Source organism: Diuraphis noxia, unplaced genomic scaffold, assembly GCF_037042655.1.
Source record: "Diuraphis noxia isolate RWA-SAM2 unplaced genomic scaffold, SU_Dnox_SAM2 contig0001, whole genome shotgun sequence".
Classification (NCBI taxonomy): Eukaryota; Metazoa; Arthropoda; class Insecta; order Hemiptera; family Aphididae; genus Diuraphis; species Diuraphis noxia.
Window position 1 is genome coordinate 26119144 of NW_028301711.1, and position 22868 is coordinate 26142011.

The window sequence follows — 22868 nt, forward strand, 5'->3', positions numbered from 1 at the left end:
ATAAATATTATACGAAATTAGTTCTGTTGATCATAACTTGGCATATTGTATGTAAATTCTACACAAAGTGTACAAATCGGATACCTATATTTTAATTTTTAGGGCTTTAGGCTCAGCCCTTAATAGTTCATAGATAGATAATAAAAAATGGATCAACGGTTTTTAGATGTAGAAAAATATAATAAAAATTTAAAACACCGTTCCAAAAACCATTCCTGAAACCGATAAATTTTTTTAAAAACCTTTTTTGAAACCGAAACCAAAACTATAAAGTATGAAAAACCAATCTTAAAACCTAAACCAAAACCAGAAAATTTAGAAAACCGTTCTCAAAAACCGAAACCGAAACCGTTAAAATATGAAACGGTTTCGATCCCTGGTGCTACCATTTAAGAATGTGAAACGATAGTTTATATTTTACATTTTATATAATATATTATTATTATAGTTCTACTTTCATTACTTAAAGTAGCTTCATTTTCCACATCAGAGGTATCTCTATAATTATATGTTTAATAAGATTTATTTTTATTTATCTGCAGATTACTTAGTTTTAACATTTTTATGATATACTTATTACTTACCTTTCTATAGAATGATTATTTTTAATTTTTTTTTTTCGATATAAATTAAAAATAATAAATGACAAACCACATACAGGTTTTATTCTTAGTAAGTAGGTACACAAGTCACAAATAAATGTTATACATAGCCACATATAGGTACTATTCATATTAAAAATACAATTTAACTCACCGCGTTCACCATATTTTTGCACTAGATATACCTGCAATTTTAAACTATTATTCATTTGATGATTTCGATCGGATTCTTTGTCATTTTATTGACGGCTGCAATTACCGTAGAACGATATTTCAAAATTTAAGTAATTTATTATAATAATATTAAGTAGGTAAGTGATATTTTACTAACAAGTAGGGGCCTTCAACCTATATATAATAATTAGTACACAACTTATCCAATAGTTAATATATGTCTGGTTTTCTTCTTCATATTTAATTTTGATTTTTTTGTACATTTTTAACGATATTTAAGGGAGCATATTTATGCAATTTTAAATGCCATAAAATGCTATCTTTAAACTTATCGTTAGCAAAATAACACCGCCACCTAGCACACGGTGGTGCCTGTTACCTATATTCAGTGTTGTTAAATATTTAAGTGAAAGTATTTAAATAATTCTGTTCTGTGCTGAATGATTTTTTAATATACTTACTTTTGTTTTTGATGTAGGTTCCTACTACAAAGGTATTTTAAAAGTATTACAGCACAATATTTGTTTACTTTCTCACACCCACGCGCATCATGGATAAAACTCATTCTTATGATTTCTGAGTAGGTAATCTTTGAATAAAATCACATATTAAAAAATATTATGTGGAGAATAATATTTTTGAGGGTATGTCATATCGGTTTTATATTTAATTTGGCTATCAAAGTAAAATATTAGTTTTGTAAATTTAAATTACCCTGTTCAAATAATTGTTTTGACATGTAATTTAGATTTGTCTGACATGTCATACCATAAAAATATATGATTATATATATGATATTTTAACTATTCTATTTTACACTAAAATTACTAAAAAACATTGACAAAAAAACCAAACGATTTTGTGTAAATGGGTTTTGTTTGCGTCGCTCGTGGGCCGGAGCTGGGAGAGAATGATGCTTTGCTGATACTTTTTTTCGTAATTCTTTTAATTCTTTATTTGTTTCTAAAATTGTTGTAGGTAATCCCTGTCAAATAAAAAATCGAGTCGTCGTGGTCATGCTTCATCATTAAATTTAAGAATTCATCGTTTCAGGACTCTGTTTTAACCAACATAATTGTTGCTTAATATCATATAAAATAATGTTTTGGTAGACAGTTATGCATATTAAAATAATATACGGATTACCTAATTGTTGTAATAAGGTGGTTAATGGATGGGTAGGTGTTTTATTGTAAAAATAGAACAACCGTAGATAAACGATAATTTTACCAGAATCTTTAGTCGTTGTTTGACTGCAGTGGGTCCAAGGTATAACAATTAACAATACATTGTGTTACAATTTTGTACCTCCACTATAGTACGTTTACCTCCATAGGGGTTTGAAACGTTTCATCAGTGAATATAACGTTGGACACGAATAGAATATCGGTCGTCAACCAATCAGAATCTCCAAATTAGAGTCATCCGGCCACACGGGCGCCCCGTGCCGCTGCGTTGTAGAGTCGTCTACCAGTTGTTTACGCTGAACTGTCGCCATTTTTGATCACTTCCCGCCAGAGCAGTGAATACATTGTAAGTGTCGAGACGCTGTTCCCGAAGAATTTGTTTTATACCCACTAGTTTTTAGAAGAGGAGTTTGAGGATCGCCTTATATTCGGTATGTAATTAAAACCAACAGCACGAGACATCGGTAACGTCGATACGCCGTAGTACGATGTTTATTTGTCGTTTCATGTCCATCGATATATTATAACATCATCGGGTCCGTACATCCAACATGGACGCCGAGTCTCGTTTGGGTTGGTGTGAGTCGCATCTCATTTTTTCGAACCGGCTTGAAACGTCCGTCGAAAATGTCCTATTATCCACGTTTATAATCTGAAAAACACAATAATATTTTTATACACCAGAAAACATTTCGTATGGGTTTCGCAGGAATTACGATTATTTTGACGTACATAAGTCATGTACAGGTTAGGATAGGTATGTCAAAAGGTCGGACGGCAGACGCAATGGTCCGAAATGCGTTCAACCCGATGTCAATATTGACGATAATGTTAAATCAAGTCGGATCGCTTTGCGGATGAAATACGTTTCGACCGTGTAGTTTTCGAATAAAATATTCTTGAGGTAACCCCCCATCCCGGCTTCCCACTAAACACGTGACATGAGTTCGTGAGAACGGTTTTTTGTATGAGCGATGTGATGCAGACCAGAATGAGGGTTGTCCGAGTAGACATCCGTGACATCGGCATCGACAATATAAATTAATTATTATTTTAATACCTATCTAATATTTTTCATGAAAAAGTTGATGTTTTCAATAATTTTCTCTTGGTTCTAGATTATCAGAAATCTGCTGTTGTGGAGAGAATTTGGTGAAAATTGGAAGGTAAGCGGCCAAGTATTCTAAAGCAATAAGCGCTTCAAAAATAATTTTATCTATTGATTTGCAAAAATGCTTTCCTCGGGTCTTGTGGGACCTGAAATATAATATAGTATAAACCTACTACACTCTGTCTCATATACCTAAGAGTAAATTTATGATGTTAAAATGAATTGTTTTAATTAGATATTTAAAACATGTTTTAAACTCATATTTATTAACCTTGTACTTCAGTTACTGCTTAGAAACATATCTTAATGTAAATTAAAGAATATATCCGAGACTCAAAATAATAATAATAAAAAAGTAGGCCGCAACAAACTACTTAGTATTAGATTGTTTACATTTTTTATTAGTTAAGAGCGTTGACTGTAACATATTGGGCTGTTGATGATATTATGACATAAGTGATGACATTGCAGCGATAAAAATCAAAAAAAGGTAGTTAATTTTTAAAATTTGACGAAACATATTAATTTTAACTTTTTATTTAAATACTTTAATCATTTTTTATAAATATATGTGCAACTAAGCCTGAGCTTAAACGAGTTAAAATGATAAAGTTATATATGTTTTTAACTTTTTAACTTGACTTTAAATTTAATTTTTATTAACTTGATTTTTTTTAAATTAAAAGTTTTTATTTACAATCTATATTAATAAATTAATGAATTTTATCATGAAAATATATAACAAGAGGAACGCGATCATGCAAAATATTCAGCGATATTACTCAGAAAATATATGTACAAGAGTAGTACTAACATAGTTTGATCTGAGTTATATAGTCATATATATTTCACAAAAATAACTATCAATGTTTTTTTTTTATTTATATAACAACTGATTTTAATGAATAACATAAAAATAACTATTTATTTTTAATTAAATCAAAGTTAAGTACCTACATTTATAATAAATATTTGATGATGCATATTGTATTAAAATTTATTTTTATTATTTTGAAATATACTGTTGGCTATTTAAATATTGAAAAAAATAAAAATAACTTAAATTAATAAGTCATATTATGAGTTTCCATATCATTATATATTATGTTTTACAACGTTACACAGATCATGAAGATTAGAGATAAAGAGACTAAACTCTGCATATAAACTATTGCTCGACAAAAGTCACATGTTTATTCAGCCACCGGGAACTTGTTGTTTGATTAGAGGGCTACGTTTTGTCACATATGATATGTACTTTACCATAAATTTTCATTATTTTTGACTTTTCGAATTCTTATAAATTATGATTCATTCATATTAAGGTATACCTAAATATAAAATTCTAAAGGGGTTTGCTATAAAAAATTTTCAAATTCAAAATATTCTATAATGACTACAAGGCTAAAGATTAATGATAAGTGAAACATGTTACGTATCTATGAAAATAACACATTCACTTGTTTTAATAATTTTCTACTATACTTGGTATTTTTTTTTTTTTTTTGAATGACTTACAATAAAATGAGTACAATACTTTTGTTGATTCCATATTCTTTTTTCACAACTAACAAAATGATATAGATGCTGTGTCCATAAGTTTGAAGTTATTGGAAAAATTGTGTCAACATTTAATTCTCCAGAAATTAAGATCTTTTAATGTTATATTTTCTTTATGCACTCGTCAAACAGAGGAAATAATTTGTGACTTCTCGCACATTCTCGCCAATTGCACATCCCTCACTAGTTCCCGATCAAATTTACTTTGCTCTTTACATAAGTATAAAGATCATACAATTATCCTTAATTCCTTCTCAAGACCCAATATTATTATGATATTGAAGTTTTTCGAAAATGTTGGATTCTTAATTTCATTTAAATTCACTTAAAACGTTTGTTACTTTTTTCTTTTCTCTGTTTATCTCGTTAGGTTTACAGCAACTCTATTAGTTATAATATGTATTTTATATCTATTAAGTACTGGTTTGCTCGTTGTTCATTTTTTTTCTCCTTTGTTTATTTTAGCTCTTGTCTCATACATTGGCTTGTTGTTTGTTGTTGTTGATTTATTTGTAACTGTTGAGCCAATTTGTATGTTGGTAACTTTAAATGTTATATTTTTTATATTTATTATGTGATTATTCATAAATAGGGTTAAGATATTTTGTTTTGTTTACTTTGGGAGCTTTAAATAAACTTATTTTTTAATCCAATTGTTTTTTGTTGTTTTACAACTAGAACATAACCAATATTAAACCCTGGTACAAAGTATAAAACAATCTTTAACTATTTATAAAGTTTAGTTACAAAAATATAAAATATAAATATAAATTAGATATTATAGTTTTATGTATAATTATTGTATTTAAATAATTTTAAAAATTATCTAAATCCTTATGATTGTATACGTTGTCTATTTTTAAATTTAATATTTTGATGAATAATAAATAATTGTGTGTATGAATTATCCATGTCCATGTGTTCAATAGCTAATTATCATATTATATATTTTATTTTTATTATTGAAACCAATTTTAACCAAAAGCCCCTTACTCCTGTAATTATGTTTTAGATCTGATCCTGACCATAATAAATCAAGTTTAATTCGAAAAATGCACATAAACCCTATTACATTACATGCCTTAATTATTGTAGAATGTAGCACTCCTATCGAATGGCATAATACTGGTGGCAGAAACCCATGTGCTGTTTGTTAGGTCACTTTATAAATGGGTGTATTTAGGAGTTTGGTCTCCTTATATCTAATCTTCATAACGTAGATGTTTCCAAAGGAAGATTAACTACATTTTGATGCGTAACAAAGTATTTTTAGGTGCTACAAATCGTTATCACATAATCATATTCTAATCACTACACATATAACTTGAGTTTAAAAAAGATTAGGATAACTATTAACTTCAAACTTTAAAAAAAAAATTCTATCAACAAGTCATACGTCATTATATGAATTTGTGGAATATGAATGTAATATGCTATGTAACATAAGTATTTATCTATAATTAAAATCAAAAATATATTTTATGCATAATAAGTTTGTAATTTTCAGTATGAAAAATTAGGGGTCAAAATGTGTTTGCCTGTGCTCAGCCTTATTTTGCTGTAAACGGTAGAGATACTGAAACATTAAATTGGATTCTTGTTCGGAAAGCCATTGTATTTAGGATTTAAATGTTTTACAAAGATCTGGTGTAATAGCCTTGACAGTCTTATCACTATTAAGCTTTTGAATCTCACTTCTTGGTAAAAAATCTAAAAATTCATTCTGGACATCAATAGCCTCACTCAAAATGCAAGATTTTTTTTGTATTTAATTTAATGAGATAAATATAATAATTTTTATAATTACTATAGACTACAGTAGTGTCAATATCTCCAGGGTTGTGCTCACTGAACTTAAGATATGCTCATTTTCTTTATAGTGTAGGCGATCAGAGAAGTGTTCCAATGCAAATCAGATAAGATAAATATTTTACCAGTGTATGTTTATAATATATTTGGCTTCTATTTTTTGATTATTTCTAAAATATTTGTTCAATATTTAACTTTCTAAATTGTGTATTAATAAGTTTAAGAATTTTCATTGCACTCATATCTAATAATATCACTGAATGTTTAAGCTCTACAAAAAATATGTATGCACTTATGTGTTTAAATTATAAATATATTCTAAACATTAGTTAAAAATATGTATCAATACAATAAACTTTGTGAACTGTCAGTTTATCAGAAATATAATGTATTATTTACATTCGGGTGTTAGAAACTAACTAGTAGTATTAAGTTGTGTAATACTAAGTATACAAAATATTTTTAATATTATAGATATTAAGTTATTTGTAATCAGATCTTAGTTGATTGATAAATTTTACAAATTCAGATTGCTTAATGTTATTAAATGGCATGTTAGTACTATGATCATAGGCGCAAATCGCAGGGGTGCTAAGGGTGCTTAGCACCCTGAATTTTAATGCTAGCACCCCGAATCCCATGATTATAACTTATAGTACTATTACCATCACATTTTCAAAATAATTACATTTATTAAAAATTCAAAAACAGCTTTATATTTATTTAATTATTTATAATATAATATGTCGAGTTTACGTCTGGATATATTAAACTGCAATGACGTATAAAACATATTATATAATATCATAATAATTGTGAAATTATGATATTAACGGGAAATAATAAATTGTTAAACATATAGGTTTGTAAATAATAAAATTCGGAGTATCTATAATCTACGCAGACCGACCGCAACACGACACTACAGGTATATAGTTTTATTTAATTAGACCCGCAGTGAGTAATTCCATAAAATAGGATTAAAATAATTTTTAGAGAGCGATCTAGTCATTGATAAAGACATAATTTTAAATAAGTTTGCTGAAAATAAGCGCACATTGCCTTTACATTTTTAATAAATAAATAATAATAATAAAATGTTTAGTTGTGTTTGTTTGATTTTTATTTTATATTTTTATTTATATAATATATAGCATAGTACTATTGGAGTGTGTGAGGGACGAAGCCCCTCACGAGTTTGGTCTGTTTCCTCAAAAATTTTTGGTGCTTAAGCCCCCCTAATGTTTTTTGGTGATTTGCGCCTATGACTATGATTAAATGCTGTTGTCTGTAAATTAAATCTTTTATGTATAATTTATTATATTATTGATATTATTTTGTGGCTTTTTTTCATAATTGAAGTGAAAACACTAAATATCATTTGGTAGAGGCAATTTGTTTGTTAATTAAATGAAAAAGTTATAATTTTGTATAAGCATTAATACTTATACTAATACAGTTAACATTAAAAGTATCATTGTTTGATAAATCTACAAAGTAAACTCAATACCTCATTTAAAATATTTTTAATACTATATTTACGCATTATACATATATATATCTTTTTTTTTTTCTTTAAGTACTACTATAAATCGGTGGCGCTTAAAATAAACTTAGACATTGTATACATGTCGGGCCCCCATCATCATCCCCCCCACATTTTAAGAATTCAACTATCAGATGTAAATCAAAGCATCTAACAATAAGTTATGTAATGTGTAATCGTATATTATAAAGTTTAAACATATATCCTGGATGCAGTAGTCATTCATAGTTTGGCATAATTAGTTTATCATAATGCATTTGAAGTATTTATGTTCAATATTGTATCTCAAAAACACTAAAATGTTACCTATATTTTATAAATTGTTATTCAAAACCCATAAAGAGTGTGATAAATATTTAAATCTTTTATTCACTTAAGCACAGAAATATTTATTATTACCCAATTTGGGTGTATAATGCTGACTTTATTAAGGGCCCCAAGATATAATAACATACTTTGATTTTAAGTTTTAAGTACCCAAAAATAAGTTTTTTTTAAATTACAACAAAATAACTATAAACGTTATTCATTATTTACGTATCTAAGTTTTATCAAATATATCTTGATTTCAAAAAAAAAAATTATATATATACATATAAATTATATACATGATATTAGTATTTTGTTTTCAGTATAGGCTTGTTATGAGTGACCTTGTATACAATTTAAAATCCTTACCTATAAATATTGAATATTTTATAAACTTTTAACTACAAAATAATTTCAATTTTCTGTGATTTTAACAATGTTTGAATTTGAAAACAATGTATTCCCATGTATTTTTAATATTTTTACTGTTAGAAACACAATTAAGAATTTTGTGTTGAATTTCCTAGCTTATCTGATTAAATAGAATAAATTTATTTTGACTTATTTAGAATACAACTAAAATTTTTTTTTAATATCTATTATATGGTACTGCTTATATTGTATATAAAAAGATAAAATAAATTATTGGTAAAATTGTCAAGTATTTCTGATTAAAATTTGTTTTTATTAAAACAAATAAAAAATTTAAAAACTTGTTATTTCACCTATAAGTATATGTGTGACTTTTATAAAAAAAAATTGTTGATAAAAGTAGAAAAAGTAATGACAAATCTTATAATAAAAGTTCAAATTTTAGGATTAAAAAGAAATTTTTATGAATTCCCTACTGCAAAATAATTTGGGAATTGTTACGATTTGAAAGATTTTAATCAAAAGTCTTAGTTTGAATGTTTATAAAAAATTTAATTAAAACCCATCACTGTTATCGTGATGAGCACAGTGCTCACTTAGTTAATATTTTGAGAATATTTATTTATTGTTCAAGTTCTTAATACTATTAATACCATCAATCGACACATTTCCAAATATAATTATAATTTTGTAACTTAAATATTTATCAGTATCTGGTTGACGGCCACTGGTACATACCACCTGCTTAGATGAATAATAATATATCTCAATTTATATATTTTATGTATTTATTGAATGATATTATGAGTGTATTTTTATGAAAAGTCTTATATTGACATAGTTTCCTTTTTTGTTGCTTGAAATATTTATAATATATTTAAATGATAAAACAGTGTTTTCTAAACAAATAAAATATAAGAAGCTACTCTGTGCTGGTTTTGATGTTCTATGTTAATTAATAATCACACAATAAAGAATTATGAAAAAACAATGAGGTGAGGACGACGCTCACTCAATACCAATGGTGGGAAGTTTGCAGCGATCCAATGACGGGTTTGCAACTTTCAAATACAGCGGAAATTTTTTTTTTACTGACATTTTAGGAAGAAAAAATCGTTTAAAGTATTTATGGTTGTTTGTTATTCAGTTACCTACATCTTATTTTTAGTTAAATATTTTTATCACTTGAACAATTTTAAGTGACACTCATTAAAAGTACCATCTAAATCCCATTTTCTGTCTAGAAACCATCCTCTAACCTGAATGTGTTATGTAGACTATTTATCACACTCACATACACAAAAACACATCATATTAATAAAATCGATACAATCGTTGCTCAACTTAAAACATAAAAATTACTTTATTATTTTGAGGACTTCAAATAAATTTTGCACACAGAACACGAAATTAATATTTCCTCAGTGATGGAATTATTACTACTAATAATATGTAGCTGATTAAATACTAATAAATACTTTATTCGAAAATTGGTTCACTTACCACGTGTTTTAACCCATTCTTTATTTGGAGTACCTTAATCAATGCATTCGAAATACATCGCCCCGTCACTTGTAGTTGTTGATGACTGTTGAAGGAAATCATTTGTTCGGCTATAAAGCATTAGAATTTTAAAAATTAATTTATTAACTTAAAGGTGGTAAAATTTGTGTTAAAATGGTTAAGTATATAGTCGAATTGCTGAATTGGACAATATATTGCCAGTTTGAACACGACTGTTGTGTCATTAAACTTTCGTAAATCAAAGCTGATTGGTGTGCGATCTCGACTCTCAATATTTAGAGTATGGATATTGTATTAGAGAAAAAATATGTACTACAGGGTAACATGGAACAAACGACGTATGTAATATTATTCTTCCATATAAAAATAATCATAATTTTAATATAATAGAACAGAGTTTGGAAGAATTAATGTAATATTTTTTAATCCATGATACCCTTCGGTATGAGCCTGTCTCTCTCACTAAATGGTAGAATTGCCTTTTGTGTTTGAGGGAGAGAAAGCGCAGTCCATATCTCTGACTCTATCAGCTGTCTATGCACTCTTTCTTTTTTATAATTTACAATATCTTTGTAGTTTATACCACAGTGTGTTGTTAGTAACAATTACAACGAGCGCTCAAGTGGTTAATCTTTTAAACTAATTATTTTTTATTCAAATCACAATCACGACTACATACCACGTCATTTGAATTTGAAAGAATTTGTCAAAAATTAAGATTTTAAATTTTAAAATAATAGTATTACTTAAGTACAGTTTAATTTTTTAATAATATTAATTAACTTGCTACAAGTATTTGATATCTGTTTTCACCTTTTTATAAAGTTTTCTTTTTGTTTTGATATGTATTATTGTCTTATGTGCACTACAATAATATATATTATGGTGAACATTTCAAATTGTTATACTATGATTTAAATATTTATATTTTCACAAAGCCTCTGTTCAATATGTCTATGTTAAGCTAGTGGTTCTTATTCATCACTATTTACTTAATATAATATTATGATGGTTTTTGATACCTATCATTGTATCGTTTACTTGATAAATGGTGTATATTGACAGTATATTAAGATTAATTAAATTTAGGTAATACAATACAATATAATAATTATATTAATTTTATATTCTTCTTTGTACAATATTAATTAACAAACGTATTAGATTGTATCATCTTTATTTAGAATAGTGACATGTAATCTTAATTTCCTTAAACTATTCTAAATTGTTTAGCATTTATTAATTTTAAATCACATGATTTTATCGGTTACAGTATAATGTTAAATATACAACTAATTTTAAATAACATTACAATTAATATAATAAAAACCCGATTACCTATACTAACAAATTTAATTTCTCATTTCAAATAGTCATTTTAAGTGGTTAGGTTAGGTTTAGTAAAAATATATTCCCAAATCCTATTACAACTGTTGAAATTATATTATCAATATTATACTAACATGTTCATTCAATAGGCGGACTATCAAACACGATTTTAAGAGCAATAAATATTAATATTCTTATATGATTACAATATATCTTTGACTTAGCTCTAACCACTTATGTTTTCCTTCACACATTTAAAGTATAAACTATTGAACAATTAATTATCGACCAATTGCATTTGCAATTAGTCTATCCAAAGCTTTAGAAATGACCTTATACACCTTATAACTTCTTGGAAACATACAAAATTTTCAATAACGAATTCGGCTTCAGGAGAAATAAAGTTACAGATACAGCTTTAAACATCAATAAAAATTCTGTTCATAACTTTCTGTATACAATAAGCTTACAACACAACATACTGTCTGAAAAAATGATAAGGAGTTTGCATTCAGGCTATTCTATTGCAAAGAACCTAATTAAAGCAAAACCCTAAAAAAGCGAAAAGACTAATTTTCCATACTGTATATGACATACAATTTTAAATGAAAATAAATAAAAAATATATTTGTAGGTATAATATTTTGTATAATTTATGGTAACATTAATGTAATAATAGCAAATAATTATTAATGAGTAGTAAATAGGTATTACAACATTATGGTTTATGGTCTTATGGTGAATAATGAAGGTATTATTATTAGTACAATAATAGCTGTCTAATTAATATGATTTATTAGTTCTGATCTATCAGTTTATTTATAATAAATTCTTCGTAAATATCTTAATTGGTAATTTTTTCCCCATAATATTTTCTATACTTTATATACTTAAATTTTTACTTTAAACTATAAACCAATAAACAGAATATTTTTCTGAGCATGAAACATCAACATAAACTTCATTGGGAATCATAATAAAATTAATTTGATTTGATTTTAAATGAATGTAAATGCAATTAAGTTAAATTAGTTAAGTAATTAAAATGACAAATTAGTAAGGGTTAAAATTAACTTAATTTTTAAATTATTTTTATTTTTAACTCATAAATGCCCTGCCATAGTTATATTCAATTATATTCCTATATTAGCTTGCCAAAATAAGTAGGTAGTGATAACTTTACTGAAATAGAAATATTTTCCATATAATAGGTAATGTTGTTCAATCATACTATATAGTATTATGATAAAATAATTAAAATTATAAATAATAAAAACATTTTTAGGCTTATTATCCAATTCAATTAGTTACATTTTTGTTGGCTGGTTCTCGCTCTTTACATAATTAAATCTGTTATTATCTTGGTGTCTAAATAATTCTTTTCAAAAGAGAATCTACGATTCAATACATTTTTTATTGTCTTATAAACATAAGCTTTTATAATTTTGTGATCCAAATTTTTTTTTTTTCAATCATTGTACTAGACGTCAGTGGTTTTCAATGTGCTATTTACATAAAAGATTTAGGAATTTGTGATATAGTTTCTAATGTTTCTATCCATAATAAATTCCAGAAGGAGGGTGTACCATTAATCAAAAATTACATTTGTAGTTAAAAAAATAGTCACTTTCAGATTACTTCCTTTGATTTACAAAAAAAAAAAAAACATTTTGCTTCACATCTTTGTTCACCTTTGAATTTAAATTAAAAGTTGGTTTGCGCCAAGAAGCTACACATAATTTTTATTACTGAACTTTGCAAAGCTGATTTTCTTTGTTTCATTAAGTATAGCTATTAAACTTTCATAAAATTATCTTTATCCAATGATAAATAATTAGTTATTCATGTTATAAAAAATAAGAACAAAAGGGATTTAAGGGTTTTGAGAAAATCATTTTATCTGACTTTTAGCATGAATATTTAACATCATGTACCCCATTTTTATGGAGTAAATTAAACTCTGCAGATATTTTGCTTATATATTTTTACTTATATATTCAATAAAAGCTGTTCAATTATAATATTTGGTGAAGGTCTACTTTTAATTGTATATAAGAATAAGTATTATTATAATATAAATCTGTGTATCTAATATAGGTACTAATTGTTATTTTTGAGTTTTTCAAACTTGAATAACTTGTTTTTAATTCTAATATCGAAAAAATAAAAACAACGTAGCACTGAAGATATTCTCCACTATAGTGATGTACTAATATAATGTGAAAATTTGGTTGTTTAGTTTGCATTACAACTTGAGTGGTTCTTTCCCGTGCAAAACAGATATCGCAATGTTTTACATTTGTAAACGGAGACAACACATGCGGGCGCGGGTGTAGCGTCTTCTTAATTTCAGTTTACAAGGCGAGGTTTTAATATTTTTCGAAAATTACTGATTTTTGATTCAAACACGATTAAAATAATATGTGTTGAGGCTGTAGAGAAATTCTTTATTTTGATTGTATATGGTAAAACACGTGACTTACGTGATGGTCGTAAATAATTCCGAATTATATATTGTGCATATATTTGAATTATCTTGTGAATAATTTAAAACATATTTTCAAACAATATATTTTAAGTATGTTAAATGTATCGCGAATGAAGCAGCTAATAATACAAAACAATATAGATGCAATACTTGATCAGATGAATCAAAAACAATAAAAACCACTGAACGTTAAATTTGTTTACTTGAGTAACGGAAACGTCTACTGCGTCATGTTTAAGAATCCTCTTAAAGAAGAGAGTTCCACTGAGATTTGCTGTCCCTGTTTTAAAGTGCGTAACTATAATTTTTAAACCAACGGAGTTCAACAGAAAATGTCGGTGTAACAACGTCCCTTTAATGCCCCATAATCTGGACATGGTCAACCGTTTTGGTTCATTCACAGTGTCATTTCCTTGCTGATAATAGTGTCGCAAAGGAAAAAAAGTTTGGGAATCACTGCCGAATATCATTCGTCATGTATTATGTCTCGCATAGGCGTAGTAACCAGTGTAGGCCTGACCTAGGCCGCGAACGCATCCAGGGCCCCAGACCGTATTTGTGTCGAGGGGCCCCGATATTACTAAAAATATAATATTTCACTACTTATAAGCATTTTTTATCATTTTTATTTAATGAAATGTTTGGGGGCCCTTCTGAATAAATGCATCCGGGGCCCTACAAGTACCAGGCTGACACTGGTAGTAACTATGATTACAACTGGTAGCCATAATAATGATTTAAAAGTAGAACAGTAGTCATAGATATTTCACTAATAGACAGAGCATCCGAACATGGAGTGGGTGGGTGATATGGTCATGCTATTATATAGAGTCAGAGGTTGCACTAAAATAGAGTTATAATAACAATTGTTGTAAATTTAAAACATTCTAATACGCATTTGCAGTGTACGTCGCACATCAAGATCTTCGTGTTTTATCCGGGATTTTCAAGCAAAAAATTGGAATTGAATGAATTATATACGATAAGTATTAATATTAAGCATTTGAAAAATTATACATATTGTGGTATATCGGGTACATGATATACCGATCAGTATCATACTCAGACTGTCAGACTTCGGTATAAGTCAATACAACTTCATTTAATTGCCTACCTCGCGTTATTATTTAAATTTTGAAACATACCTATATTCTTCATTTTTTCATTTTTACGCATGCGCAAAACAAACTTACCGAATTTCTCTTCTTGAAAATGTCGCGTGTTTTTGTCTAAGTCCAGACTCCTAATAATCTCTTGTATATTCTTTGATCAAAGTTAACGTCTTTTGCAATTAGATTCCCAAGTTATTGTTGACGACTCATGAATTACATTAATTTATTGTATTTAGACAAAACCACACAAGAAATGAATAAAACGTTGATTAAAAACAACCTACACCTTAACGAATTTGCTGCGGTCGATGACCCGATAACGCAGTACTCGACTACAACGATACCTACTATAAATGAAATAATACATAAATATTATCGTCAATTGTCTGAGAAGCGTTGCTTACCGAATCTCGTAGCTCAACAACAACCCCCATATTTTACAATTTTTTGTTTTTACGCATGCGCATAACGTTCTAGTTCAGTGGTTCCCAACCTACCTTACTTGACGACGCATTTATTTTGATCTTTCAATAAATTAATTTTCATGGCACATACATAGAAATAAATACATATTATTTTTCGATGCTACAAACTGGTAAATGACAATTGACAGTCAATACCTAATCGTAATTCCACTTAAATTCAAAACATTGATAATTATCAGCACATTTATGTACTTATTACTATTCAATTTTAACTCTCATCACTTGATGTTTCAGCTATAAACTTTTAAATTGACAAGACAAAAATTACATAGCTCACTTGAAGAATTTTTTGGCATGCACACATATTTGTGCATAGCAATGGTAGTGAATCCATACATTCAAATTGTTCATGCGCGTAACCGAAAAATCGCAAACATCGATGGATATATTAATTTACTAGCTTTAATTTCCCCAAAAAATGTTTGCAGTATTTTATCGACTCGTTTATAAACAAATGTTTAAAAAAATATCTATATATGTATAATATATATGGCATATTACTAGATATTTTCATCTGGAGGGAAAATACGAATCATCCAAGAAGCAATTATTCATGAGAAAAAATCATTATTCTATTGTAACAATATTATATTTTTAAATAATAATAACCTAACCTAACAGTTATAATTAAAATTATATGATTTTATAATTACAAATTATAACTTGTATTCAGTATGACTAATTTAATAGAATGTATCACATGTTTTTTAATACCTACCATAATGCAGCGGAAATATATCTAATAGCAATGCTACCATTTTGTTCGGAATTTTATTTAATGTTATTTTCGTATTTATTGTTAATTAACTTCTATATCAGTGGACAAAACGTTATGAAAATTGGTTTTAAAAAAAAATTGCACCCTTTATTAGCCACAAAAAGTCGGCTATTTTAAAAATTTAAAATAAACGTTAAGATAAATTTGTAAACACGTATGTAATTTTTCTTTAAGAAAATCTTTCATATTTCTCTGAGATTCGGATTTCAGGTTTATCTTTGTTATTTCTATGATTACGATGACGATTTCTAAATTTGTCGTGTGACTATTTACAATTTACAATACATTATAATCTAGCAGCAGTGTAACACCTGTTAAATAATCTCATCCAGGCTTGACCATCGACAAGTAAAAAGTTAATGAAAATAAGTTATATATATTATATATTTATATTAAGAAACATAATCATTATTATATAATATATATTATAATACGGGTGGCGCTCGGTGGTGGATGTGAACGTTTAATATATTAAGATAGGTAGTTGTTTAAGTATCATATTTTATTTTTTTTAACAACGATTTATATTAGTTAAATATTTTTCTTGCTGAATGCCACAGCTCACAGGAGCTTCACTTTATAAATTTAACATCCGATTTATTATTCATTTTTCAAAGGTTAACATGAATACATGATGGAGCAAATTTTTAGCCGCTATAAATCGACGAAAACAAAAGCTGATAATGAAAACCGATTTTATTAAAAGGAGTGATCTGACCAAACCGTAGGAAAATCATCGGTTACCGTCCAAGGTTAACCCTTATATTATAATATGAGACAGAGTGTGGTTGTTGCAATTAAATAGTGGTTAAATCATAAACTATTATTTTTATAGTAACCACAAAAAATAACTTATATATCTAATTTTGTGTCAATTTGATCATAAAATATATTTAAATTTCTATAAAAAAAAACTGTATATAAACTTATAATTTTTAGATTTTTTTGGTTATAGTATGAACTACTTACAAGGAACTTTGTATTGCATTTTCAAGTATTTTAAACTAACGAGAATAATTGTATTCATATTCATAAGAAAAAAAAATTGAAAATTTCTCAAATCGAGTCAAAATATTCAAATTCCATTTAAAAAGATAATTTATAGTACATTAATGAATTTCATGTTTAAAAGTATTATCATTTAATACATAACACTCATTTAGAATACTTCAGAATTTCAGATGCATAAAAAAATTGAAAATGTAAATTTTTTGAAATAATAACTAATTTATAAACATTTTTCACAGAAAATTTGATGCCTGGTTACAACAAGACAATAATTTAACAAATTGTAAGTTTATTTTTTTTATCAATTATTAATGTATCATAAAACTTTTGCCTGATTTATGTTGTTGTTTTTAGGTCTGCTGTTTATAGTTCAACACTAAGTTACCACCAACCACCATTTCCATAATTTATCATGGCTGAAGGTATTCATTTTATAATTGGTTTTATATTTATTTAATTATAATTTTTTTGAAGGTATTGTGGTCAATGTGAATACTCTTCTCGTCGAAATTCATAAATTCACCTACCTATCCCTTTTTAATTTAATAAAATGTAATTATAAAATCTAAAATAGACAAATAAACCAAGCCCAGCTGACACGATGACATTGTTTCCAATAAAATCATTGAGAAAGTTGGCTGTTAAAAATAGTGTAAATTAAGTTTGAAATTTTATGAGCTCTAAAAAATAAAAAAATTAAGTTTAAGTTTATGTATTATCTAAGCTTAAAACCCTAATAATACGAGAACAATTTTATTGGTCCCAATTCAAAATTTAAATACATAATGAATGTGAGCCCTTGTCAAGCCAGAAATTCCTTTAGACAGAAATATTGAAAGTCCAAAGGGATTCCTTCTTGTCAAGGTTTTACTCTAATATAAATATAAATAGAGAACACAAAATTTAAAATTAGTTAAAAAATAATGTAAAATGGAGTAACTATGGACTTAAAGTGCATTTAAACAAAAAAGTATTTAATTATTTTTATTCAATATTTATGATAATTGATAAATTTAGTAGTATAAATAGTAGTTTTATAAATTTTAAAGTCAAGAATTTTGTATTATTTATTTGTACTATTTTTATATTATTACATTTTTATTCATATTTATTTATCGTATAATAACCAATTATATCATTGAATTAAAAAAAATGAACTTTCTTTACATATGTTATGCATATTTAAAAATATGGTCTAATAGACCGCCACGCGATTATGAACGTTAAAAAAAGGCATGTGCCTGATTAATGTATACATAGTAATTATTATAAGTGTATATTTAAATCCATATGATCCTCAAGAACATAATACATATATGTTTTTACATATATACATGTATGATTAATGAAAGATTGATAATTAATAGATAGTTTGAAGATTTTTCAAGAAAAATAAATAATATTTGTTTAAAGTTTTCATTAGGTATCATTATTAGGTATATCATAATTTTAAAATTCAAAGTATAATATAATGTATTAATATAAGTACACTAGAAATATCTGATATTAAAATACGATTAATTTTATTCGTATACTATATAAATACTACTACCTATTTATTTTATTTAATGATATTATTAATATTTATTTTATTCTATTTAATATTTGGAAATTGTGTTAAAAATTAAAAATAAATATTTACATTAATTTGTATTATTTTAACATTTTTATACTTTTGAATACAAAATGTACATCAAATTCAGCAATCTAAGACTTAAGAGTATGAATTATGAGTATAATTCAAATGCGTGTACAGATGTTGCTTATAGGTGGTGTATTCCTATTTTACTATTTATATTATTTTTAAGTAAGTTATGATTGATTTAAAATTTACAAAATAAAAACTGTTTATAATGGTAATAATTTACTTAAAATTAAAAATATCAATAAAAATACTCATAGACGCCCTAGATAATATAATTGTCTTTAATTGTATATGAGGTAAATTTTAGAAATTACAGAGTAAAACATATTATTTTGAACTTAAAGTTTCCATGTTGTACATTTGTAAAACGGTTAGGTTAGGTTATATTTTTATTATAGTGAAATGAACAAAATAAAATTGTAAGATATGTTTACAGTCTAGATGTCTGCCTTCCACAATCAGGATTTGGACCGTGGTCCACCTGCAGTTGCCAACCATTTTTCTAAAGTTATTTAATATTAAATATTTCATATTATAAAAATGTAAATATTCCAAACTTAATTTGGTCCTCCAAAAATCTAATTGGTAATCTTTGAGCTAGAACATCTATATATATATAAAATTACTTGTCCTGAATAATTCATCATCGCATAGCCAGAAACGCTGAAGCTGTGAGTATGAAATTTGGACAATAGTTTTCTTTTGTGATATAGACACCCATTAAGACAGGATTTTTCAGAATTTGACCCGTCCAGGGGTTAAAAGAGTTATATGATATAAAAAAGAAAAATTATTCGCTCGAATGGTTTAATTTCTGGATCTATTTAACTGTCTTTAAAATTTTTTTACCATCAGAAAACTACACAGTCTCATGAATCTGTAGCCTATAATAATTTATCAGTGGCCCTTAATTTTTTTATTGAAAATTTGAGATTTTTATATAAATAATAAATATAACAATAATAATATTAAATATATTTTTGGTTTTTATATGATTGCTATTAGCTATACAATTTAATATGGATGAATAATTGAATTAGAAATTAACAATTTGTTTTTGGGTACCAATTAAAAATTGTATCACCATTACTAAACTGAAAATGCTATAAATATTATGATTGAATATACTTTTAGTCCTGTATTTTAAAATTTTAAATGACTATGCTAAAAATCTTTAATGTATATTAAGCTATGGTAAGTCCTCGGGAATTGGTCATGGGAAGTTTTGAACATCACTTGGTATGCTGGATATTAAATGATGAACTAAACACCGATTTGAATAATATAGAGTTGGTATTTTTAACAGGCAACAAAGTGTACGGGGATCAGCTATTTAAGCATATAATATAAAAACATGTTTCATGAATCTATAGTAAAAAATTACAACCTAAAATTTAAACTATGTTGTTATGATGTCATTGGCAAATTAGGTAATGTAATATTGTTAAAAGTTAGAAATGTCAATTGTAAGTTTATAACCAAGTTACCTTGAAACTGTAACGGATTATTAGGTACCTATTGTTGAGGGGTCTGTTTAGTATGCTTTAGAACTATTTTTATATTTGAAAACTCAAATTTCCATACGGTGACATTTGGACAGTTCTTAATGTATGGAAATCGTTCTACAGTAAAAAACAGATTTTTTACATAACAGTTATTAGCATTTTCTATTCTAATGTTTATTATTTTAGAGAGACTTGGCTTATTGAGTAACAGTCACTAAATGGCATAATCCTTATTCCATGTTTGTTTAGTACTTGAATAGAAAATCAAAAATTAGTTTGAGCTCACGTCATGATTTATAAATATTATGTACCTAATTTTTAGCTGTTAGTACTTAACGCCATTAGTTTTAAAAAAATTTAAAAATAAAAACAACTCAATTGTGTAATTAACAATTATATTTTATGATTTCAGTTAATGAACCAAGCACAATGATTGATATTACCAACTTCTATCTCAATGATAAAGTCATTAACAATTACATGAAACTGATAGTGAAGCGCAATCCAAATATCTATGCATTCGATACATTTTTTTTTGTCAAATACTTAAATAAAGGTTTTGATGGTGTTGAGCGCTGGACAAAGAAAGTTAATATTTTTGCGAAATCTCAACTGTTGGTACCCATTAACATTGTGAAAGGCAAATGTCGCCATTGGGTTCTCCTTCATGTTGATGTAGATAAAAAAAAAATATCATTTTACGATAGTATACAAGGGTCAGTAAATTCAACTGAGTATATGAATGTAATGCGGGAATATTTATCGCAAGAATATTCGGATAAATTGAAATTAATTCTTGACATAAATCAATGGGAACTCATAGAGGCAGACTGTCCCAATCAAAAGAATAGGATAGATTGTGGAGTCTTTGTTTGCATGTTTGCGGAATACCTGGCTAGAGGTGCACCATTTAACTTCAATCAAAGTCACATGATGTTATTCAGGCAGTTAATTTTGTATGAACTAAAATTGGATGAACTATTTGATGTGAATCTAACTTCGTCTGAAATCGATGAGTTTATAGCAAGAATGTGTATTAAAAATTGATGTAAAAAATAAAAATAAATATTTAATTTTAAGTAGTATGTATCTTTTATTTGTATTATTTATTATTATTTTATCATTATTTTTATTATTTTTGTTAATTTATTAATTATTATTTTTTTTTATTTGTAAAAATAATATTAGTGTTTTTTGTTTTAATTATGTAAAATTATGTAAATAATAATTGTTTTAGTAATAACTAATAAGTAATATAATAATAGTAAGAATAGTAAATTATATATTATATTGATATTTGTAAAAAGTATGATTGTTAAATAAAGATAAATTGACTGATTATATTTGTATACATATATAATTATTAGTTATATAAACATAAGAATTACAGATATTATGGAATATATCCATAAATTAATATTTGGTTAAGTACTTTAGGAATTAAATAGCATAAAAAAAAATCTATTGAGAATGTAGAAAATTCTTGGATATATCAACAAAGAAATCTTTGTTTACGTATTTAAAAGTCATTCTTAAAATTAATTTGATCATATTTACAACTATACTCTATTCAAAACAAGAGCAATAACAGGCATAATATTATAATAGTCATATTATTATTACGACTTATAAACTCGTTTATTTTGGTTTTAATTTTTATACATGTCGATATATTTTATAAAAAATTAAAATATTATAACAGGCCTATATATAATTATGGCCTTTGGTACTATGGTATTTGATACATAACGTTTTTAAAATGTTTTAGTTACATTTCATTTCAAATATATGGTGATCAAATATTTTGAAGTTATTTTAGGAAAAATTGAATTATAATATTTTGCAAATACGTTTTTAAAATATTTTAGTTACATTTCATTTCAAATATATGGTGATCAAATATTTTGAAAATAATACAACAATATTTTCAATTAAATATTTTACAAAAAACCTGTAGAAGGTTATATTTTCAATTTGCTATGTGGGCAGAGACAATTTTTCGTCTTCGATATTGTCAAACACTTCCCCTACCCAATTGATCCACAGTACACCAGTGCTTTGAAATGAAGCCGCGTACATGAGCACAAGTCGACTGTTTGGTACCGCCGTTATTGTGAATAAAGTATATATGAGTAATAAAAGTACAACATGAAAAAAAAAAGTTGGTTATTTTACATTAACCTCATACCAATTAAATAATTTAACAAATATGTTTCTTTTAGATAACTACTTATCATTAAGTATTGGTTTCATGGACTAATTATTTAACAATTAATGGCACACACATTTTAATTTTTTTTTAACCTATATTAGAATAACATTAA

At 26.3% G+C, this 22868-nt stretch overlaps 1 protein-coding gene and 1 long non-coding RNA gene across 6 annotated transcripts; one reads left to right on the forward strand and one right to left on the reverse strand.

Annotated features, from left to right (window-relative positions):
- Positions 1 to 1943: 1943 nt before the first annotated feature.
- On the reverse strand, positions 1944 to 15266 carry LOC149060397 (uncharacterized). Its single transcript, XR_016189806.1, has 3 exons — positions 15205 to 15266; positions 10174 to 10283; positions 1944 to 2615 (listed from the first exon to the last, which is right to left on the reverse strand). It is a non-coding gene; the product is annotated as an uncharacterized LOC149060397 (long non-coding RNA).
- Positions 2253 to 21885, forward strand: LOC149060398 (sentrin-specific protease 1-like). Of its 5 annotated transcripts, XM_089217565.1 has the most exons (5): positions 2253 to 2394; positions 3082 to 3129; positions 17634 to 17677; positions 17749 to 17816; positions 20957 to 21885. In XM_089217565.1, exons 4-5 carry the CDS (start codon positions 17807 to 17809, stop codon positions 21589 to 21591), a joined length of 645 nt encoding a protein of 214 aa, XP_089073691.1. In that variant the 5' UTR covers positions 2253 to 2394; positions 3082 to 3129; positions 17634 to 17677; positions 17749 to 17806; the 3' UTR covers positions 21592 to 21885. The 5 variants fall into 5 exon arrangements, 4 of the variants coding, with proteins under 4 accessions (XP_089073691.1, XP_089073692.1, XP_089073694.1 ...); XM_089217566.1 differs by lacking the exon at positions 17634 to 17677; XM_089217567.1 differs by lacking the exons at positions 2253 to 2394; positions 3082 to 3129 and adding an exon at positions 16251 to 17138.
- The last annotated feature ends 983 nt before the right edge of the window (positions 21886 to 22868 follow it).